Source organism: Patiria miniata, unplaced genomic scaffold (genome assembly GCF_015706575.1).
Source record: "Patiria miniata isolate m_02_andy unplaced genomic scaffold, ASM1570657v1 HiC_scaffold_3, whole genome shotgun sequence".
Classification (NCBI taxonomy): Eukaryota; Metazoa; Echinodermata; class Asteroidea; order Valvatida; family Asterinidae; genus Patiria; species Patiria miniata.
In genome coordinates, this window is record NW_024037069.1 from 29,657,857 (window position 1) to 29,682,284 (window position 24,428).

General features: G+C 39.4%; 2 protein-coding genes across 2 annotated transcripts; both read right to left on the reverse strand.

Moving 5' to 3' along the window:
* Positions 1-736: 736 nt before the first annotated feature.
* LOC119737495 (fibroblast growth factor receptor 3-like) lies at positions 737-20,521 on the reverse strand. Its single transcript, XM_038211900.1, has 12 exons — positions 19,866-20,521; positions 13,820-14,134; positions 12,122-12,279; positions 9,963-10,148; positions 9,200-9,410; positions 7,662-7,784; positions 6,801-6,973; positions 6,066-6,197; positions 5,561-5,628; positions 4,853-4,893; positions 3,763-3,959; positions 737-3,292 (listed from the first exon to the last, which is right to left on the reverse strand). The coding sequence occupies exons 1-12, from the start codon at positions 20,068-20,070 to the stop codon at positions 3,194-3,196; spliced, it is 1,908 nt and encodes a 635-aa protein (XP_038067828.1). The 5' UTR covers positions 20,071-20,521; the 3' UTR covers positions 737-3,193.
* A 120-nt stretch (positions 20,522-20,641) lies between these two features.
* Positions 20,642-24,003, reverse strand: LOC119736648 (netrin-G1-like). Its single transcript, XM_038210664.1, has 4 exons — positions 23,815-24,003; positions 22,647-23,263; positions 21,751-21,935; positions 20,642-20,745 (listed from the first exon to the last, which is right to left on the reverse strand). The coding sequence occupies exons 1-4, from the start codon at positions 24,001-24,003 to the stop codon at positions 20,642-20,644; spliced, it is 1,095 nt and encodes a 364-aa protein (XP_038066592.1).
* Between the last annotated feature and the right edge of the window lie 425 nt (positions 24,004-24,428).

Genomic DNA, 24,428 nt, shown 5'->3' on the forward strand with positions numbered 1-24,428 from the left:
GTGGTTAACTGGTGGTTGGTTCGTGACGTACCTAGTGCATGCGCACTGAAGTTGAAGTGCGAACAATTCTAGTCAAACTATTGTCATGTCAACGACCGTCACAAAATGGCGGTCGCACAATTATTCAACACTTGCTGTTTCTCTTTATTTACACAAATAATAGTGATTGTGTATAGTTTAGGACATCTTACATAATCGCCAATATTATTGTACAATGACATAATCGTAAACTAACACGGAAAAACTGTGCAATGAAAATGAATTTCCGCCTTTTTTGTTGAAAGTTGGTCCGCTCTGCACTATGCTATGGAAATTGCTATTGATAACCAGCTATAAATCGTTGCGCGACCAGCCGCAGTAGGCTGGTTCCAAATAGTCGACTAGCGTAGTCAACCATCGTCGACTAGACAGAGTTCGGGCTAACTTTATTCGAACTATGGTTAACCATTGGTCAACAATAGTTCTTGCACGAACTTGCCCTTAACTGCAATGAATAAAACCACCATTTGTCAAATAGTGTCAACAACAAAAACTGTTTAACACCACACGCGTTCTTAAAGATGAGGCGTGCATGCATTTCGGTAACACTATTGGTCGAAGGAGCCCAGAGTGCATGCGTACTACCTGAGCGCAACTCGCGTGAGCCTCGTGCCACTGCAGTGCCACCTCAGAAAACGGCTGTTGCTGAATCGGTCTGTATCTGCAAAAATAATTGACACATCACAACGAACACAAGTATCCTTTATTAATAAAAAATCCTTTATTAAAACCAGTAAATGTTATTTTGAAATGTCTTTAGTGTATTGTCCATTAAAGGATTGCAGTTGGAGCAGCAACATGGGGGAAAAAATTGTGTTCAAACAGTTTTAGGAAAGTCATTTTAATATTGGACGAGTTGAAAACAAATTATATCAAACTTGTTCAAACTTGACAAGCACTGAGTTGTGTTGTTTTAAGGAAGACTACAAACGCAAGTATATAGGACAGGAAGATTATTTGCAATTAACCGCAAAAAAACTTAACACAATATGGAAGTTTCCTTATATAAAACAGAAAGACATTTTGTTTTGACAAATTGGGGTAAGCCTTGATTTTTAATACATGTATATCGGTTTTGACAATACTTTAAAATAATTTAAATAGGCCATTTTAATTCAGCATAAATTTAATATGTACAACCATAACCGTGTATAAAAAAAAATTCACACATTTTGCTTAATATCAAAAATTGTTATTGTACCATGCACCAGGCTATATTACATAATAAAAGTTGGAAGTTATATTTGATTCTATTTTAAAATCTTCTCTGTGTAAAATGATTTTGCCAATCCAGTGCCTTTTAAAAAAACTCCCTTCAAAATTGGATAATAGTTGCAAAAGACAAAAGTGGTATTGTGATCCTAGTCTTCCACACTTAACAACCCCAAGTTTTGCAAAACCACTTTTACCTATAGAGTTAGCGCCCACACTTCAAATTCTTTTGAGGTAAATCTTCTGTGGAGTATGGATAACGCTTCAAATCCCTGCTCAATTCTTTTGTGTGGTTAAGCTCAGGGCAAGCAGGCAGATTCAGTCACGCTTCACTGCTCTCCACAGTGCTGTTTTTGTGTGCAGTGACTCTCTGTGTGACACAGTTTAACACTTCATATTTCTTCACCTGAAACTGACCAGCAGGGTTTTAAAGGGTTTTACATATTGCTCTGAATAACAGTTTGTAAAAAAATTCTTACAGTGAAGACCATTATTTTTCCAAAAAGCCACATTTACATATTACTTTTTTTTCCTCCAATATTTACAGAATAAAAATTCCTGCAGCTTTTGATACAAAACCCAAATTATGAAGTCTTTTTATAAGGTTGAGCGATTTCAAGGAAGACAACCAAAAAAAGGCACATGTTGGTTTTTGAGCTCAGCGAAAAACTACTACAGCCCCTTTGCAATGCAGCCACGTTTTGAGGTCTGTGCTTTTTGTTGCACAGCAATGTGCACGAGTAGACCTCTTGTAAAACTGAATTAAAATGACAAAAAGGGTCAAATTAAAATGACAAAAAGGGTCTAATAGTTAAAAATACTTTTATCTCACATTTTCACTGATGCAGCATTGTTATTGACCAGAGCATCTTTGTTCTGCCATGACTGCTGTGAAATATTACAGTGAGTTGCATTAATACTTCATGCATTTCCCGAATCTTAACTTCGGCCCCTTATGGGTCTTATTCACAAGTTGGCCATTTTTGTCGAGTTCCCTGAATGTATTTCATTAATTGCTAACTGTTGAATGGGATGGCGCCAGACTATTTATGCAGGCACAATGCAGCCTTTATTTTACTGTCCTTTTTTTGTTAAATATGGCTTTAAACATTAGGGAATGGTTAATTACCAATGTTAAATTATTCATTGAAGCAGACTGGAATTTATTATAAATAAAATTGCTTTCGTTTCTCTTCGCAACTTCCAAAAATTTAGATTTTACCTAACTTTCAATTCAATATGGCCGACTCGTGAATAAGGCCCATGGACCCTGACGATGGCGTCAGCCATCGAAGTGGTCTCCCCTAACTCTCCCTTTATAACCATTGAGGGGGTACTTCTTGTGCATGCAGTTAAAAGTTAACCTGGGAACAAGGATAATATGGACCATTAATACGGGTACTTTAAACCCTTAAGTTATTTTGCAGTGCACAACAGAATGTTGAACGCTTCTTACGTTTGGTGAAATTGATCCTAGGACGAGTCGCTAGTTAAGACAAGTTACCCTTCCTTAGACGTGTCTTAGCGTTTTGTGAAATCACAGAAACTACCTTAGCACAGAAAATAATTGCTTAGCAAACACAGGTTACCAACCAAAATGTTTTGCAATTAATATTGATTGGTACCCGGCTTTTTTTTTCGTTTAGTACATAATTAAATGTGCTAGGCAGTATTTCTCAGATTTAAGGGATCTGCTTATATCTTAAAACAGCGCTCAGGTAATTTACATGCTAAGCACATATCAGCTGAGAACCAGTTATATAAGCAATGTACACTGCATGGCATTTTGGCTGGTAACCTGTTCGTGCTTAGCAACATGTTTCTTCTGTGCTCGGGGAGTTTCTTTGCTTGGTAACTCAAAATCCCTGTTGTGTCATGATAACATGTTCCTTGGTTACTACGGTGATTCCGGAGTGTGATAGTTGGTGCTTGTTTCCTCCACTCAGACAAACGTAGAATCTTGCGTCGTGTCGATAACATCCTCCTCCAGTTTCACTGGCACATACAGCTGGTAGGTGTATCCCTTCAAATTCAGGTGTTTCTGTTGGTACAAGTTTTAAAAAATGTTTTGAATGAGCTGTTCGCAAGTAATTCCCCCCCCCCCCCCAATATGTTAAAGTTTCCAATGGACAAAAAACGGCTAGTTAATTTGGTAAGCTAATGATGCTGTCACTTCTTAGTTCCTGCCTCTTTCTAAAGTCTTCAGAATTATCAACTGGCAAGGGACCAGCCTACCTAGTAAAATTGTCCATTTTCAATTTGTATGCCATAACTTAAGGCCACTTTAAGATGACTGCCACAGTTACGCCATTACCTGTTTCCTAATTTAGGGAGTATCGCAACGCCAAACTTAAGTGAAATGTGTCATAAATGAAATATTGCCCAACAGGCAATAAAAATGTGGCGTAAGGGTTTCTTTAAAAATCCTGAAATCAGAAAAAAAATCCTGGCTAATCTCACCCGTGCTATTCAACTAGTTCTCATGTAGATCACAATTAATGTCTGTAATACCTTTGCCATGGGCTTCATTTTCTTGAGTTCCGTGCACAGCATGTCAAAGGAGGGTCTGCTCTCAGGCCGACGGTGCCAGCAACGCAGCATGAGATCGTAGAACTCCGGGGAGCAGTGGTTCGGCCACTCCATGCGATTGTGATCCCGCAGCTCGCCGAACAGATCAGAAGTCTTGATGTTGTAGTATGGCATTCCACCTTGAGAAAAAAATATGTATATTTATGCATCGCTACCTCATTTTTCCGACGAACTGAAATTTTGAAAATTTTTGGGCTATGGACGCATGTGCCCACTGTCTTATATTTGGGTAAATCCAGCATTATGATAGGAAATATAACGTCCATGTCTGAGCCAATTAACAAATGTATCTGAATAATGATTCAGAGAAATGATCCAAAACTCCTAGTCTGTAATTTCCTTGACAATTACTAGATGACGGATGTATAAGAATTGAAAAAAAATGTATTTTCAAATTTATTCACTGAGCTCTTAAAGGGAAAATACAACATTTGCAAACATCAAAAAATAAAACTACCAAATCATTTTGAAATACCTTGCTGGACTGTTAGTGAATGACAGTGTAAAGCATCCTGTAAAATCATGGCACCTGGTATACTGTCATTTTCAAGAAAAGTGGTATTTTTGTATCAATTTCCAACGCTGGTCGGCCGACCAGCGTTGGAAAACACTGGCTTTTTTTCAAATACTGGCCCCAATTGACCATCGCACTTGTTTGCAATCGATTACACACCTATGAACGGGTACAAGCCAGCTAGACTGGTTCCCTGACCTTACAATTCCCCATTGTATGTAAACTGCTCTGTTTCTTCTTATATGGAGTCAGGGAACCAGACTACAGGAAAATGATTGTTTTTCTTGGTTTTTATAGCATTTTCGAACCCAAATCCTCAAAAAAGTCAGTGTAACTATATTTGCTATTTATTTCCAACCCCCCCAATTCCATCCATTTCTGAAAATTACAGCAAAAGCAAATGATGCCCTTTAAAGGGGCTGTCATTGACATCACATAATGCTGGAATAACCTTTTACTGTAATAACATCTGTGAGCATCAAAACAATTTGAACTCACCTAAGGTAACAATCTCCCAAAGAACTACACCAAACGACCACCTGTACAGATTGAAAACAATCGCCACAAAATAAACACCTCAACAATTAGAATGTGTGATAGTTAAGAAGATGCATGCAATGTCTGAAACTGGCTTTCAGAGCTATGCTACGTCTTCTGCCAGCATGTTCCCACGTAGTTGTAATGGGCGAAGGCCTAGACAATAGCTCTAGGCTAGAGATTGGGATGCGGCCAAAATACCGTTTTGAGGAGAAAATGAGCCGGCCCATAATTATGGCGAAGAGGGGTGTGTGATGAGAGGAGCGGTGTGTGAGAGCAGTGGTGTACGAATGCTGGATTCTGCTGACGGGAGGGGACCAGCCAAAAGTCTAGCTGACACCAGGTTAACAAAGTGACGTTTTCTTGTGTTACTTTCCGGGGGGGGGGGGGGGGGGGAGAGACACCATGGCACCCTCCCCTATTCGCCACTGTGTGAAAGTGAAGGTGAAAGCACACAACCTTCCCACTCTAACAAAATAAAAATGGCAAAATGAGAAAAAAACTCCCTTTACAAGGTTACAACTTAACTACATTAAATGACTCAGAGACACTATATTTAGGCACAACATTCAATCCTTACAGTCGATGGTGCCTACCATATTTGCATGGTCAAACTATGTATGCAGAGTAACCCCTAAATAAGCTTTTCTTATCAGCCAGTTTACTTACACATCACTTTTGATGCTGTACACATCTTCCAGAAGGGCTTCGTAAGCCATCCATCGCTTGATATGTTTCTGGAAAAAGTTGAGGAAAGTTTATGATTAACTGCCTTCATTATGAACTGCCCTTGATCATGAATAGAAAGATCAAAACTAAGAAAGAAACTTAAAGCTAACTTTCTTACAGTGAAAAATACACTGATGCCAAAAACATTTGGGGGGGGAGGAGGGCTACTGACCAGCACCAATTTCTTTAACCGTAAGCGAGCTGTGCTTTGTTTTGTCGTCTTAAAGTGTGGTGGAGGAAGTGGGGACGGGGAGTGAAATTGACAGATTTTAATGAAAAATGATACAGGAGATACATTGTATATTCACGTTTTGTATGAAATATGCACTGTTTTTGTTTAATCAGACAAAGGATTTTTAAATCATGAACAAGAAACAGAAAATAAATGACAAGCTCTTTCAGATTACGACATGTTGAGGGAGGAATGAGGATGCTGCAGACTTACATTTCTGTGTTCAGCGTGAGGTACATACTCCGTGGAGCCAGGGAGTTCAGTTGCCATGCTGAAGTCCGCAATCTTGGCCTTGTTGTTGAAGGTAATGAGGACGTTCTTGGCACACAGGTTCCTGTGCACGTACTGTTGAGACCAGGGGAAAATAAAATGGTTCGGCAACATTGCAAAATATGAAATAAAAAGCATTTCAGTAGTTCAATAATTGCAAAAATTGAGTGAAACCCCAAAACTTTCTGACAATATAAAGCTTTTGAATTCATACCTCCAACCCCACCACTTTACTGCTGAGGGGCAAAATTTGTTGATTTTAAAGGGTGCGTGGGGAAGACTGCAATGGGCAATGTCAAGAATGTTCCAAATGCTGTCATTGTTCCAACAGTACTTGTTCCATATGTTCCAAATTTGGCTATTGTTCCACATAGCCAGACAATTATGTCTTTTGTTTGATCTACATGTATTCAATACATGAAAAAAAGAGGGGATAATTTCCTTCTGTTAAGCATAATATAAAATCAGCAAGTTCTACATAATTCTGTTTACTATGCAATTAAACTCTCCTCCCCCCGCAAAAAAAGGAAAAAAAAACCTCAAAGGCACTCAATTCTTTATTCAATGGGACCTAGTCAACCAGTTCTCACCATGGCACAATTAAGAAAGTGTGCAAACCCACTAAAAAGACACTGAGTAGCAACACCCCAAAAAAAATTATAGTCAGCTGGTTCTCACCCTAAGTAGCGTGATGTGTCTCATGCCCTGCGCGATATCGCAGGCAAAGCTCATCAGTTCGTCCACAGGCGTCGGGGAGAAGGGAGGCTGGTCCCTTCGCCGACACCGTCCGCGACGCAAGATGCGAAGCATGTCGCCACGAGCCACGTACTCGTTGATTAGACACGTCTGAGCTGGTAATACACAAACGGATAAAAACAGATATGCATGGGTTTGTGGAATGTTTCAAGCAAAATGTGATTTGTGCAGAACTGTTCTCTAAATGTCTATGATGAACCGAGATTTGTCAATATATATACTAAATAATGAAAGGTTTGCGGAAACACCATGTGCAAATAACTTCTCAACTAAGAGAATGGTTCTGAAAAGAACCAGAGGTATAAACTCGATGTTCCGGTCAGTATGCTCTGACCGTCTTCCTGAAGACGGTCAGAGCATACTGACCGCATCGTTGAGTTTATACCTCTGGTTCTTTTCAGAACCATTCTCTTAGTTGAGAAATTTTGCACATGGTGTTTCCGCAAACCTTTCTTTATTAAGTATCTCCACCATGCAATGCCTCAACTCTTACTCATATATATACTAGTTTTCATTTCCCACAACTTTTGTTGTCATTCTCAATGGGGGTTTTGGGGGGAGGGGGCAAAATTCTTTTTTAAATTACTCAATAATAATGATGAAAGCAATATTTACACCAATGGAAACATTAGGCATCATGAGAAAAAAATCTAGGGAAAGCTAGAAAAATTAGAATGCTAGACAGACAAAAATTGATATTTATTAAAGAAAATTGGCTGAAATTGATGATAAAAAATGATGATTCTGCAATTTATGTATTTTAATAAAGATGGCTAGACTCACTTGATTCTTCCAGCACCCTAGTGCACATGCCCTGCAGCCAGACAACGTTGGGGTGACGCCCCATGCAGGCAAGCACCTCAAACTCATTCTTTAGCTCATTCAGTGACTCGTCATCTTTCTCATCTGCAAATTTACCACCAAACAAAAATTTAAATTTAAAACTATATGAATATCTTTCTTTTACATCTCAAAACTGTAATGCTACAAGTACTAGACGATGAACAATAACAAAGGAATGCCTTTGCCACAGTTCATCAGAATTTGTTAATGAGACTGACTGACTTGTGATTGACCGGTGGGGACTTTAAAAGCTCTGGCACCAAAGGGCAACAAACGCGGCACGGTGCAGCGCATAAAGCGCTCGCCTCTCACTAATGTGGCCTGGGTTCGATTACCGGCTCGGGTCATAAATGTCAGTAGAGTTGTTGGTTGCTTCTCTCCTGTGTCAACAAGTTTTTCTCTGGGTTCTCCGGTTTTCCTCCCTCCACAAAAAAATCAACACTTGCAATCTGGCTGTGGTGCATGGTACATAGAGCTATTCATTCCCGAATAAGTTAGTATTCAACTATTCGAAACTGCGTTTGACCGAATATTCAAAACTCGCCGATCAGGTTTTGTACGTGCCAGCTGCAACTGATTGCCACGCCAGTCAAAAGCTGCACGCAAAGCAGGCCAATCGGCAATCGATATAATTTGCCGTTGGAGTGTTATTTCAGTTAAACATTTTGTGACTGTAAAGGGCTTTAACCTGCTAAAAGGATGGGCACAATGACGCGAAGTCGACCAAAAAGTTACGGTCGACTAAAAAGTTGCATCTGACTATAAAGCGCCACAATATTATGATTAAAAAAAACGGCAAAAAGCTATTTGAATATTCTGTTGATGATCAAACATTCAAATAGTCGAAGATTAGGTATATTTATTATAATAATAATAATAACTGGATTTATATAGCGCCAAATTACCAAAGGATGCAAGGCGCTAGAAGGGAACAAATTATGAAAGGATGAGGAAAACCAGCTACTGTTTGCGGAAGAGGTGGGTCTTGAGTCTTTTCTTGAAGGATAGAACAGACTCAGTGTTTCTGATGGAGACAGGCAGAGCATTCCATAAACGGGAGGGAGCAATGGAAAATTGCTGTCACCAGACTTTTTGTGAGACTTGTCAACCACAAGGGATATGGCATCGGAACTACGAAGGGAGTATGAACATTCATGGATTGTATAGGAGAGAGGATAGGTACATGTAGTCAGAAGCACGGTGATTTAGAGAATTGTAGGCATGGACGAGTGTGCAAAATTCAATGTGTTGAGCGACTGGGAGCCAGTTCACTGTAGTGGTAAGAGTGAACTATAGTGGTATTCACTCTAGTGGTAAGACATGGGTCGTATGGCGGCTGCATAAGGTGCCGTTACATGCCTTCGGCTCGACCATGCTGAAACTGCGTCCTTTGCACTTCACAGCTTCTGCTGCAAGTAAGGACAATAAGCCCTGCCCCCCGAACAATGTTTGTTTTATTTGTTCAGTTATTTATGTACCTCGTAGGAGCTTCACCACCACTTTATCAGGGGCATCTCGCTCTTTGCTCTTGTACATGCCCTCGCAGATGTAGGCAAACTCTCCGCTGTAGATCAGCTTGCCCAGCTCCACCTGCGACTCGTGAATCAGCCAGCGATCTCGCATCTTGTGGGCGCGCATCGAGCTGCGGCCGTCCGGCACCAGCCAAGACTTAGCATTGCCCATTTTATACTGAGGGTAAAATTAATAATTGTGGTACATTTCTATTATTATAGAACTGAAATGTGATCAAGAATGGAGTTTTGTATTTGAACCAAATTTTTTTTGGAATATTCCTCAATCCAGCAAAAATCCAAAACTTTGCTGAAAACCCACTGGCACTAGCCAGTGTTTTTAGCATGTTAAAGCTCTGGTGTTTCTGATCAGCAGAGTGTGGGCTCAAGTCCCGGTCTTGACACTTGTGTCCTTAAGCAAGACACTTAACCATTATTGCTTCGTCCTTCGGATGGGACGTAAGGCCGTAGGTCCCGTGCGTTGTGTAATGCACGTAACAGAATCCAGTAATAGCTAAGAGAAGGGGTTTGCCCCGGTGTTTCTGGTAGTGCGTTTATCTGCAACCACATGAAGGCAGCACTTGCAAGGAAGATGAAGAAAATTCAGCTAGGGGACTATAATCATGAAGCTTGAGCCTGAAACCGAAGCCAGAGCGAAGCCAAGAGTTCGTAAACCCAACACGTCTCCTCTTCTGAATTTACTTTGTTGCGGGGTGCTTTCTACGCCTACCTTGTTGTTGCTGTACTTGTTGGCAGCTTCCTCAGCGTACTGGATGCTGTACTTCTTCTGGTCGTCCGCGTGCAGCTTGCGCCAGGTCGTCCACCAGACTATGAGGACGATCCACAGAACGAAGAGCGGTGTGGCGATGCACAGGCCGACGATGATGCCTATGGTTGAACCGGTCAGCCAGGTATCCTGGAAGGAAACGAAACACATTACTTATTGTTATTTGTTTCTGGCAATGAATTCTGGCATTTGAATTCGAGTTTCAACAATGCCTGTGTTCAAAATATATGATTCAGTCTTTTTGACTCTAATACGTAGTTGACCAGTATTTGATTTTTGATTGTAATTACGCCTGCGCACTATGAGCACAGTGCCAATGTCTTTTTGCGAAACATGATCCTGAACTTCACATAGCTTCAAAACGCACATTTAGCAACACAACATATCACAACCAAACTCAAGATCAACTGATAATCAAAAAAAGATAATCTGCACAAATAAATAGATAGAAAAATTTAATGCGGTAAGGATAGGAAATTCATCTCTTCATAAACAAAACTTTGATGACTTAGTAGTAGGCCTACCACCAGTCATGAATGGTAAACATAACAAATGACAGTAAGCGACAACCCTGAAACATGTGAAAACACACAAGAAATTCTTGCATGATTTGGCAGTGGTTAGAAGACATGCATACACAATCTGTTACATTAAAATACATGTAAATAAACATACATGTAGCTCCTACCTTTGGAACAAAACAAATAATGTGCACAGGTCTGCATTCAACCTTCTAACAACTCAATATTTTAGCACTAGATCTTATACTGTCAGTACACCTTACACTACTTCTTGCACCTACATGTACATGTTCCTTTTCTTAACAAATAACTCTTTCCTTTACCAACACAAGATAAATTCCTGCACACAGAACACCAATTGTTAGCTTTTCAATACCCAAGCTTACAGTTAACTTCTTTTCACCAGTGTGGCGCCCCAAGACTTCAATTGTATGTTTACGGAATGCACGATTTCCTAGCTGAGGATTTAATGCATGCGTAGCCTTCAAGAGAGTAAAAGGACTGAGATTGTCCCCAAAGTGCTGCAGGAGTTTGGGTTTTTTCAAGCATGTAAATAAGAGGTTTTTGTGGGGTTTCTTTAGGACAGTGGCATAACAGATGGGTACAATTTGCAGGGGGATACTTTGGGGCCCTGCTTTCTGGAGGGGCCTTCAATGAGCTTTTACAATTAGAAAGGCTAGTCTTGGGTCATTTAGACATTGTTGTTGTATATTTGGATACGCGAGGGCGTTATCACAAGGAATCACTATCATCCACGAACTGGTGTCACAATAACGTCTTGGGAATCTTGTTAAAATGTCCCCCTGAACATGCTGAAGAGTGGAGGAAACTAGTACCCATATGCAACTTCCACATGCAAATACGGTCCATTTTCAGTCGCACATGTACTATAAAAGAGCTGCCATGAAGTTGCACAAAAATCCATAAAAAAAATGTCAGTAGCAAATATTAGAAGGTGACGTCACATGCGAACGGTCCCCCCCCCCAAAAAAAAATAGTCGTGAGAAGGGGGCATTTGTACACTATTAGGTTATATAGTGTGCATTATTGTAGGATTTTGTCAGCGCTACCAATTGAAAATACGGTCTACATTTCAGCATGCCTCCCTGCATAAATGTTTGGATCCACCCCTGCTAGCCTCCCCCAAGAATATAGGCTCTAGAACTGCGCCTGCACATGACACATCCTCTACAAACTTCTCAAAATGTTGTTGTGATAAGCGGTTCGTGGATGACGGCGATTTGCTTTGAAAACGCTCTCTTATGAACCACAAAAACAAGGTAATGGATGGCCAAGCTGTTTGGGTACATTGATGGACAACTATAATTTATGCTAAGGCTACCATGCTGGACCACATTTAATTGCATGAAAAAATTCAGATTGTAGATTTGGTCATGAAAAAAATTCAGATTGTAGATTTGGTCATCACCCCCTTAAGCTTTTTTTCACATTTATCTCCTTCAATTTTCCTTTGGAAAGCCACAATTGGCAACTCTTGGTATCAGCTTGCACAGTTTAAATACAAAACTGGCTGACTCCATTACAAGTATTGTGAAACAAACACGACCTTTCATAACTCACCATGGATACTGCCGTGGTGATGAAGGATGGCTCGGTGCCGTTCAACTCAGCCCATGGTGCGCAGCGATAATGGTTGTAATAGTCACTGATGCAGGTGGTCTCAATTTCATCGCACGGATTACTCAGGCAAGGATTCAAGTTTATTTCGCAGGCATACCCTGAAAAAGAATTACAAAAAAAATTCTAATTAATACATTTTTGTCTGAGAATAAATCAGCGCAATCACATACATGTAGTCATCCATTTTGAACTGTGTATTCAGTAATTATTATTCGTTATTTTATCTTTTCTTAGAGAGCTCGAGAACAAATCAATTTCTGATGTCATTTTGTTTTCACTTTTTACATTGGCTGAATAAAAGTCTTAAGCTTAACTTCAGTAGGGTAGATTTGAGCCTTTTTAATAAAGAGATCAACCGCTGCTTTTTAGCTAATCAAACAGAAAAAAAATGGAGTTAAAACCTTTAATTATATGAAGGGAGGGGATAATATAGCATTTTTATTTCAGTGCTAAAATGTTCACATTTGGGTGACAAGCGCAAAACACATGATAAATTATGTTTTGACTGCCACACTTGTAGAGAGAATTATGCGCATGAACATCGCATTCACATCTTTAAAATAAATGGTAATATTTCACACAAACTCCATATTTTTATAAACATGGGTGTCGCCAGGATGTTTTCCAGGGGGGGGGGGGGGGCAAAGCAATTTTTTCCCCAAAATTCCTTAACTTTTCATTATATTCTCAGTTTATCATTTTTCCGAGCGTGAGGATGGCAGCATTTGCCCTACCCCCCACCCCCATCAAATTAACAGCAATATGGCTTCGCACCTCTTTTTCCTTTTTTTTTTCCTTTTTCCTTTTTTTTTTCCTTTTTCCTTTCTTTTTTTCGTTTTCCAGAGGCGGGGCAAGCGCCCCCCCCCTTGCCCACCCAGCTGACACCCATCTTTATCCATTATTTCTGTCTGTATTTACAAGGTATTACATGTATATTATATTCATTCCTCAAATCCACAAAACATTCAGTGATGGCTTTTGGACAATTTTGGTCAGGTTAGGGAGTAACAGGCAGAGGGGTTTGGATTTACGGATAATAGACCTTTAGGCCAAAAAAAAAAAGGCTCCGGTTTCTGGTATGGAGCTTGTCCAAAAAGTGGTGCGGCGACGCGGCTTTTTTTTTTTTTTTACCTGACTTTTTTTTTTTTACCTGACTTTTTTGCTTCAAATGTCGGCTGGTGACTGCAAATGGTGCCCTACTAAACTTAGTGCAAATATATGGGAGTCCAGAGAGGCCACATAAAGCTTATTCTCGATCATAACCCAATCTAAAAACACGTTGAAATTGCGCAGCAGCAGAATTCCAGTCAAACCAGTGAGTTTGGCGGTTTTGAGGCATCATCTTTCATTGAAAAAAAAACTTTTTCATTTTGCCGACGCGCATGGCTACAGCGACGCGCGCGCATACCAGAAACCGGAGACTTTTTTTTTTTGGCCTTATCAGGCTGCCACCATTTTAGTAATGTTCCCTGTATTCAGTAACAGTACTGAATGATAATGCCGTTTTTGTGCAAACAGGTACCGGACTATTTTTCCTTCCAGCCTCGCTTTGGTTATTGGTAAATGGGAAAAATGGGTAAATGGCCGCAACATGATAATGGTCTATGCCTTGTAAATTTGATGCACGTGTGTAAGTACCTGCAAATCCATTATTACAACTACATCTGTAACCGGCAGCAGAATTCTCCAGGATGCACTCTCCGTTCCCTTGGCACGGATCCGGTATGCAGGGCCGAGGATCCAACGTGGGTCCCATCGTGCCCGTCACTGGTTCCCTCACGGGGTCTGTCACCGTCTTATTCACTGGGTCTGTCACTGCAGCAGTTTCTGAATCTGTCAATGTGTTGTTCGCTGGGTCTGTGACTCCATCTGTGGCCGGATCTGTCGGGGGATTTGTCGCGGTGGTTATGGGTCGGCTGGTATCGCTAGGTTCCTGAGTTGGCACTGGAGTTTCTACAAATAAAAAAATTGTAAAAAAACGCAATTAAATCCAACAAGTGGAGTGCCGTGGCCTCGTGGTCTGGGGCATTGAGTTCATGGTCTGCGGAGAATTCTGCAGGTTGTGGGTTCAAGTCCAGCCTGGGGTCATGGTGCGTGTGCCCTTGGGCAAGGCACTTTGTCATTCATTGCTTCTCCCGACCATGAGTAAATGGGTAGTGTGAGGGCAGAGATGGTTATTGCTTGTGATTGATTCTAGCTTCCTTGTGCCTAACAGGCAGCATCGAGCTGTATACTCCCCAGATAGCTGAAACGGTATTTGGAATGTTTAATTGGGCCCATGATCAGGGGGTAAAAATAATGTAAAGCACTTTGGTCTTAGTTAAAAGCGCTATATGACTAAATGTACCATTAAGGAGACACAGTATCGTAATTTCTTCGAATGGTGGGAGACATTGGTCATTAACCCTTACTCTCTGAGGGTAGTTTACTGCATGTCAGTTGGTTATGCCAATGCCCTCCAGCTGCAGTTTATTGGCAGATAGTTTGTCTTAACAGTGAAGGCTCCAATTGGCAGGAGTTGGAGGCCCTGGAGGGTGCCTGATACTGACCAGCTGGGGGCACTCACTTTGTTATCAGAGGACTCTCATTGTTCTCTGTGGCATGTATTGGAGTGCCTGTCCAGTTACCCTTGAAATGACATGGCAGATATTGGAGGGCCGTGCAAAAAACATAGGAGATTTTCTTGAGGCACATATTGGCATGCGTTGGAGGGTCTAGTAGGGTAAGGGTTAAGGAAACATTTTCATGTCTCCCTAATGTCACAGCCCCCTAGAGGCACAATTTTATTGTCACAATTAGGTTATTTGTTGCTCGTGGTCTTATTAGTAAACATACCAAAATTTGTGGAAAAAGGACAAGGGAATATTGGGTTAGGGCACATTTAAGTTTGACAAATTTTGTGCACATGTCTATGGGAATGTCTCCCAAATGAATCATTTCCCGTAATTATTATCATTATTATTATTATTAACAATGTATCCATTCTTTGTGAGTTCCAAGTTCCAACATGTAGAATTTGCTTCTAAATGTTTCTCATTTTCAAATTTCTCATTTATGTCCTGTTGCTATGGGAGTGGCCAATCAGCAATGAGAATTCAGGTTTCCTTGGTGATAAGCATAATCCACCCACCATCTCAACTTCATGGCGCTCAAAATTTTGGTGTTAGAAATATCAAACATTGCGCAAAGTGGAATTTCTTTGTACAGCCATAATTTTAAGTCTTCCAAAACCCAAATATTTTGAACAGGTTTTATGAAATTACTATACTATCTGGAAAGTTTGAGACTACTTTAAATTCTCCCAATTTCTACATATTCGTGGAAAAATAAATCATTATTACTTATACGCCAGCGATTCTCATACCATATACCAGCATTTTATTGTAACAGTCAGAATATTTAAAAAAACATTGAATCAAGTCTTCAAAATATAATGACAACCTTTCACCACTGCTTGCTTTACAAATGTACGTAAAGAATCAATTACAACTTGTTTGCTTTTTATAATCTGTCCACTGTATACAAAAAAAATGCTGGTATGGTATGAGAATCGCTGGCGGATAAGTACTAATGATTTATTTTTCCACGAATATGTAGAAATATGGACAGATGTTAGAAGGACTGTACATGTAAAGATCATTGGTATAAGTTGCAGGCATCAGTGGTATGTGTAGGAAAACCCATATTATTCTCATGCCGTTGATTGACAAGATTTCAAATTTTTGCAGAAATCTCCATTTTTGTTACATTTTTTATATTTAACATTTTGTTTTTGAACAGGGTAGCCCCATCAGAAGTCAACAACTGTTTCCTGTGGGGGCCCTGTTTAAAAAAAAAAAATTAATAATTTTTTTTTAAAGAATTTCTTCCCATAATTGTTCCTCCATTGTACATGTATACATGTACCAGATTTCAAGGATTCAGATTACAAACCAATCACTTAACATGTGACTTAATACTGAAATGCTGAAAGGTTGTTATACTACATATACTTCAAGGAAATATATGCACAACATTATATATTGATAGATTTAGGAAATTTCTTGATAAAAAATGTCCATGGAGTTAGCGTCCAAAAAAATTATACAAATGGGATTAAGGAAAAATCCACATGAAATAAAACAAAGAAACTAAAAAAAAATCACAGAAAAGTCATCCGGCCGGGACTTTTCAATTTTATTTAAATACAATATTTATCAGATTTAAAAAAGAAGAAGATATTCACCATAAAATTGAAAATAAAAGCCAGTGAAGACTTTACAACGTACATGTAGGTGTCAATATTTGTTGTTAAATACACAGTCCAATCTCTAAATTAAAACTGTACACTTGTTGAATGGTCCAACTGCAAGGTAATTTCCTTGCTCATTACTTCCCCAACGATGTAATTAAATATTGCAAAACGTTGCACGATTTATTGCATGGCCTGTACACACGTAGGGAGAAATACCTATCGGTGTATTTTATTTCTGAACGAGTAACATGATCTGTTAATGTATATATGCAACGTGTGGGCAGTACAGAATTCGATGAAAATTTTGCTAATCATTTTGAGATGGTTCAAGATGTATGGACCTTCATGCTACAACCAAAAATCCAATTGTAGGCAATTTCTGTTGGGTTCTGTTCGATTCTGCAGGCTTATTCATGCTGTTCTGTTGTTAGATTCTGCTGGATTTGGGAAGATCTCAATAGAAAATTTGAAGGGTTTCTGGCTTAGAGATTTTGGCTCGACCAGACAAGTCTTGTTACAGATTTGATGTCAATTAAAAAGCTGATTTGGTAGAATTCAATGGTAAATCCAGTTATTCATCTCGGGTCCGCCCTTGCATGTAGTTTGTGATAGTTTGTCAATTTGGTGGGAAAGGTGTTGATCTGGAACACGTGTTCCTCAACTTTCAGTTGGATGTCAACTGTAACATATGAGGAAGGTGAACTGGGTTTACAGTCAAACACCTTCATAACAAGGTCCTTAGGACTTTTAATACAAAGTACCTTATTATAAAAGGTACCCTGTATTATCAGTAATGGAAAAGAAAGAAAAACCAAAGACTTGGGACCTAATATTTTAAGCAGGATGTTATATTTACAGTGCTCTTCTTATCAGGATTCGACCGCATTTATTGAGCTCAACGTTTCAAAACAGAATTTGCTGTAGGATTATGGTAATAAAAAAAAATATCAATTTTTGTAACGTTAAGTTGATTTTGATCTATTGCCAACCAATAATCTGTGGCACATATTTAGCTTTGGTATTAAGTAGGCTTTGAATAGCCTTAATAATACATGTGTTTGATGAAAATTAAAATGAACTTTAATAACATGTACATACTATTTACATGTAATGGTCAATTCCACGTTACATTTGGAGCCTTTTACAGAGGGGTCTTCCGTCAAAGTATTGAGGGAGGATTTTTCTCACACAAAAAAGGTCACCATAATTTTCTTTAGTTTGATACCACCTTTGATGTTAGGCCAAAAAAAAAAATAGTCGGTCTCTGGTCAGCGCGCGCGTCGATTTTAACCATGCGCATGAATCTTTTTTTTCCCAAAATGTTCCGCGGTAGCTCCAACAGCGCCCTCTATTGCCGCACCTCCTCAATTTTTTTTTACCAAAGGGCACCAAGGAATGGGAAATTGCACCAAGGCAAATGATCGAAAGCACCAAGGCAAATTATGGAGGACACGAATGTACAATGTACATAAGGACACCAAAAAAAGCAAAATAGTACCCACCTTGTCTGTACAATCCAAGCTTGAAAAAAAAAAAAAAAGCCGCGTCGCCGCATCAATTCCGAAACGTTGGTCTGACCAGAGACCGATTTTTTTTTTTTTTTGGCCTTACATACTGTATGGTGCTTGTAATTTTGAGATTTCATAAATTTCTCGTTTTTTCAGCCATGTCCACATTATTGTCATTGAACTGCCCTAATATAACAAAGATACCAAGCATATTTTGTTATCATGTGTTGTTGAGCAATTGGGAAAATCAAAATATGGCATTTCTAGAATGCAGGAATGCAAGTTTTATCATCACACATTTTACGGCACTGTTTTATTCTGTTACTTGTGCTGGTAGTGTTTCGTTCAGTTTGTTTATGGTGCATTTAACCAGCGTGGGTTGTATCTGTACATAATTAAATAGTTTAAATACTTTAACACTGGAGGGAGAATGAAAACAAACAAAAAAGGAAGCATTATAGAACAATTTCCATCCTTCAAAATCTACAACCAAGTTTTTTTTTTCAGCATTATGCGCAAATGCAGAATATGATAAAGATACAATCACTACTAATTGTAATACATTTACACGTATGACCAATGAATTACATGCAATAAATAATGATGTATGTTGGTACAGCATTATTTTTAAACAGCTTTTATATCTCAATAGTCCTTGTTCAAAAATCCTTAAGAAATTGTGATCCCTCTCATATTTGTCCCTAGTAAACAAGGTAGTATCCTTATGGTGTCACTGAATTCAATCATTTCAGTACGCAAAAATGTATCCCTGACCGTCATTACAGACTGCATCACTTCATTCGGAAAGATTTCCATATACGAAGTTCACTCAACACCCTGTGTACAAACCCTATGAGATTGGACTGAACAATTCTAAGTGTTTTCTAAGAAAATGCTTGTATTTTCTCACTGCTCAAATTGACTTTGATGACATGAAATTGCTATCTGGGGGCTTGTTAGTCAATACAGAGGAAAATTAGTGAACTTCGTATATGGAAATCTTTCCCTTCATTCCCTTGCGAAATCTGTCAAATTATTACAAAGTTGAAAACTATTTAAGATGGAGGATTTTCCAAGATGGCATATGGATTCTTCAATTTTGTCAACTATTTTGCTGATACAAAATTGTGTCCAAAGGAGCCGTAACCCTTAATAATAGCTACAATTTTGTTGGAAACAAACAAAAAGACAGAATATTGACCAACTGCAAAATATATTGCAAATGTATGCATTTAAAAAAAAAAATACAATAATAAAAAATCGGCCGGGAAAAAAAAGAAGCGGGCGGGGACAAGAAACTGGTTTATTGTTTACTTGGCCTATTTATAAGCATAAAAAGTCATGTCATGAAAATTTAACTGGCTTAAAATCTGGCGATTTAACCCATAGACTTCAGGAATATCAAGTTCAGAAATGTCGAGACCAGGAGTGCTCTGAAACATGCAACTCTATTCCTACCTCCATGATCAGGCCAACTTTATACTCACTCTTTTGCCAGCAAATTTCTCCAAAATTTGCAATGGGCAAAGTAAAGGTCCTCAGTACTCCACCAACCAAGTTTAAAGACTCAATTCAATTTTTAAAGGAGGCATTTCTTCAATATTTTGCACGTAAGAGGGAAGTCAAGTGATTTAAAAATGAGGTTAAAGACTAGACTGGCTTATGTCCAACCACGGTCCAACTGTTTGAAAAGACTGACCTCTTCATTCAGTGAAATTAGTCTGGTGGCTGACTATTGAGAAATATGTAGTAAAAAGAGACTACTTCCCAGTTCATTCTACATTTCCTTTGGCACAGTTGACTGATCCTGAAGCGGTGTTGGACTGGTTGTTTGAAGTGCCAGTCTATTTTCTTGTATCGAATGTTTTCAATACCTTAAGTTTTGGGACTCTCATACACAGTATTGAGAGTCCCAAATTTTCAGACTAAATCAAAACCATACCTGTCGATGTTGACATGGTAGACATGGTAGACATGGCAGACGTGGCAGACGTTGTAGGCATGGTAGACGTGGTAGGCATAGTAGACATGGTCAACGTAGTGGAGTTCTGCGTCCTGACCGGCTGCAGAAGTTGTACAAAAACCAAAGCCGCTACCAGCCCCACAGAGAAATACGTCACGCCACAAAAAATCCTCCCCGACGCCATCGGTGACAATTCCGAACAGGAAGTATGTACGCAATCAACAATCACAACATACGGTGTTGATTGTCGCTGAATGTTAACACACACACTGGTAGACTGTCAAGTCAATCCAGTCATCCATGGACAAGAGTTACGCACGTATGAATCCAAATAAAAGAAACCACATTGGAAAACTTATCACCACCAAGCATCACTGCAAGTTTCCTCAAAGATCCATTAGAACAACTCATGAAATTTGTTGCACTGAACCACAAGTGGAGAGACTTTTTACACCAGTAACTCTTCAAAGTACAATGAGTCAGAGACAGCCATTTTTCAGTTCTTTGACGAGAGAAAAGGCCATTGAAGAGTAAATAAAGGTTGGTTCAACCATGGTCCAACAACAAAACAACACTCTAACATTCCTCTGCCCACATGCAAGAGCAACTTGTACACCACTGCTAGCAGGCCGGCTATACTGCCTGTCCATTTATCCAACGATCAAACAGCCTGTTGCACACCAACAAAAAAGTGGGCCATTCTTATGCTAATTGACCATTGACGTTATTTTGCCTGGTATGTAATACCATCATTATTACATGCTGCTGCAGCCTGGGGCTGTTCTATTCACGACAGAGGGGTGTTTTGGGTTGACAGTGAAGTTGTTGTGTGGGCAGGAACCGGACAACACTGCCATCACTGTTTGCAGAGGATGAATGCATTTGATTTTGACAATGTTGCATCGCATTTACACATTAGCTTATAAAGTTAAAGAACGCTGTACAAAATTAGACAGACAATCTTTTCTAGTGAAAATGTCCACGGGTTAATTGATATCATGTGACATATTGGAATAATAACATACCTAATAATAAGATTGAATTTTGCGTCGGGGTGATATAAATCAAATTAGGTTTTGCCCTTCACCGACGTTTTTTAACACTGTATACTCAGTGTGTTACCTCCCGAGTGAAAGTTGGAAAAAATCACTCGGGTGGGACTCGAACCCACGACCTCCTGCTTTCTAGTACAGATGTCTTACCACTCGACCACCAAGCTAACGGGATCGGTTGGCCGGTTCGAATCTGATGTACATAGCAGCGGGTACCGCATAAACTATTATAAACTATTATTTCCAACTTTCACTCGGGAGGTAACACACTGAGTATACAGTGTTAAAAAACGTCGGTGAAGGGCAAAACCTAATTTGAAACATACCTAATTATAACAAAGTGGAATTTTTGTATCAATTTTCAACGATGTCAGCCAACCATCATTGGAAAAAACACACTTTTTTTCAAATACTGCCCCAAATTTACCAAATTTATTAGTCAACATTTTGCTTGCAATCGGTTACAGTTGCAAGCCAGGTAACGAACGGGTGCCAGCAATCTAGTCTGGTTCCCAGACCTGACAATTCCCTGATGTCTATAAATTGCTTCGATTCATCTGAAGTATGGTCAGAAAACCAAACTACAAGAACATTATTTTTTTCTTGTTTTTTTTTCAGCATCTTCACATGTATGAACACAAAACTTTAAAAGGGTCAGTGTAACAAACTCTGCTACAAAATACTGACCGCCAAATCCATCCATTTCTGAAAATTACAGCAAAAGCAAATGTTGTATATTCTCTTTAAACTACCTTCTGTGTTGGTGATGTACCAATCTGCTTAATTTTCTGATTGGTCAAAAGTTATCTCACCTTGACACTCATTGGCTGTTCCCACGGGGAAGGGCAGATTAGACCCTGGTTGCCACGGCAATGCCTGGTACCCTGCCTGACACCGCTCGCAGCTCACTCCTTCAGTGTTGTGAGTGCAGTTGCAATGGACTTGGCTGGTTGAATTGTCCAATTCACAATACCTCCCATGCAGGTTGCAGTCACAACTAAAGATTGTTAAAAAGGTAAAATATTTTCAGGTAAAAAGCTGAACGTTTTCTGCTTGCTTCTTAAGATTAAGTGTATATTTATGGAAAGGGGATCGAAGCAGAACTATCTTAAAGAACAAAAAGACATGTACCTCTGAAAAAGATTGCTGTGTTAAAAAAATAACACCCGTCTTATCAAAAAGAAATTTAGAACTTGCTCCAATTTCTTTTCCAACTCAATTAGTGTCCATTGTTTGACAGTGTTTATGAAAATCTATCTCATGATATGTAGCAGTAAGGATGTGAAGTTTACACCTGTCAATGTTTAAAAGAAAAAAAAAACGTTAAAAATGAAGCCCAGATTATAGAAAAGGAACCTACGTCAAATAAAAAGATCACACAATAGAAAGAGATTCAAGTTCTCACAAAAGTGAATGGATGCGAGGGAAAAGTAACTTTTTCTTTTTTTCTCTCTTTTTTTTTACTTACTTAAAATATTTGCTAAAAATGTTCACAAAATTAAACACAACGTCACATCCTCATCTAGCAGACATCATCACGAACTACTATACATAAGCTCTGAGGTGATAAAGAATTAAAAAGTGTATATAAAGGCAGACCAAAGTGCAATTGTAATGCTACTTTGGAAGGCTACTTGACAAGATAGCATTACATATAATTATTATTTGAATTCAAATTAGCTAGCCAATCAAATGTAAATCACATTACCTCAAAGCGGCATCGATGCTATAAATCCCATAATGCAGCTTGGCTCCGTTACTAGCCCCACCACTCAGAGAGCTTGCCGGCCGCATCAGCACCAGCCTCAAGTCTGTCAAGGTCAAAAACTCCCAGAGAGGTCCGTGCTTCTCAAGCTCAGAATAGAAGGATTCTTTGTTTTCGATCAGCGGGTTCAACTTCCCGGTCAGGTCGAACTTGATCATGTAAACCCCGGGTTCAGCGTCCGATCCACTAGGTTTGACGCACGAGGGCGCTAAGACGTCTGCGATGACGGAAACCGAGTTTGTTTCCTCCATGCTGAAATCGGCCACGCAGTCGATGGAGAAGAACTGGTATGCCGTCCACGTCACCCCTCCGTCCCGTGATTTCTGCAGAACCATTGCCTCCGGCGCCGAAGTCCGGAATCTCACAGTGACGTCACCTTCAAGGATGTACATCTTGTTGAGCAGTGATACGGTGACGTTGACGACGAAGGGAGACGGGTAGGCATCTCCCCAGGGTGAAGACTGCCAATAGGTGCTGTTGCTAGGGTCTAAGATAAGTTCTGGCAGGTGGGAGATGCGTGGGTCCGATGCCAGACAGTTCTGACAAATCCTGGGGTCAACCTGCGTTCGGAAGATATAGACTCCTGAGTAATGTTGCAAATGCAAACCAATGAACATTCAATCAATTAATTTGAGAACAAAACCTGTTCAATTTCAAGAAATGGAAACAGGTTTTATTACTTGAAGAAACTTGGAACTAATAAAATTATATTTACAAAATCCTCAATTAGAGCTTTGGCAAATACTACTCTTGAAGGTACAGAACTTTACTGCTCTTTCAGAAACTGTATTGTACAGAAAACGCTTTGGAAAGCACTTTAAAGACCTATTTCTTGATATGTACTTCAAGTGACATGTTGCACTCATATCACATTACAAAGCAAATAAATAGCAAACAACAGTACCAACTGATGCAACACAAGTTACAAATCTTACAATTTCTGACGGCTGAAATTGTATTCATCTACCTTACATTTTTATTTCAATTTTGAATGAATGAAAATAAGAACTCGGTCGAAGAAATAAAAGAAGGAACTAATTCGCTTGATATTTTGCAACTTGAAACTTTCATGATACCATTTTCAACTTTACAAGTTTTACCAAAAACTCACCAAGGAGCAAATTTGCTGCGACCCCTGCATCCCACAGGTGGCATCCTCAGGTGTCACGGCAACCGTTGCCATGTCTTGGGCGTAAAGCAGGCGTAGATTGACCGGTTGGGACGACACATACTGCCGCTGCAACTGCGTGTCGGCGGGACGAGCGACCAGACTGAAAGCTACGGCCAGAAACATCAGCATTTTGGCCAAGTTTGCAACGTCATCGAACAAACGCAGGCTTCGATAAAAGCACCATCCTTGATGTCTTGTCATGCTCATGTCATTTTCAAAACATTTCATCATTTTCATCCCATTTGATAATGTTTTTACTAAATAACAGGTATCCTTTTTTTATATATAATGGATGCCTCAAGCATTCAAACTTACAACTGCAATCCTACCACAAAGAAAAACTCAAAAATAGCAAATATGTTAAGTCACAAATGTCCCATAAACAACCGAAAACTTTCAGAGGCTTAACTGTCGCATATTCAGGCATACAACTTTTCCTCAGATCAGCTGATTTCCTCGTTTTTCACTTCACACTTTATGCCATTAAAAATTAAATAACACTGTACAAAGTCTTGTAAAGATTGGAGTTTCCTCTTCTTCTTTTTTACTTCCAA

Coding starts and splice junctions, on each gene's coding strand:
- LOC119737495 (XM_038211900.1), bottom strand. CDS start 20,070: ATGGCGTCGGGGAGGATTTTTTGTGGCGTGACGTATTTCTCTGTGGGG. Junction 5,629..6,065: donor CTCACGCTGAACACAGAAAT/GTAAGTCTGCAG, acceptor AACTTTTTCCAG/AAACATATCAAGCGATGGAT. Junction 3,960..4,852: donor TTGGGAGATTGTTACCTTAG/GTGAGTTCAAAT, acceptor TTTTTTCTCAAG/GTGGAATGCCATACTACAAC.
- LOC119736648 (XM_038210664.1), bottom strand. CDS start 24,003: ATGCTGATGTTTCTGGCCGTAGCTTTCAGTCTGGTCGCTCGTCCCGCC. Junction 23,264..23,814: donor CGCAGCAAATTTGCTCCTTG/GTGAGTTTTTGG, acceptor TTCCGAACGCAG/GTTGACCCCAGGATTTGTCA. Junction 21,936..22,646: donor AGCATCGATGCCGCTTTGAG/GTAATGTGATTT, acceptor AACAATCTTTAG/TTGTGACTGCAACCTGCATG.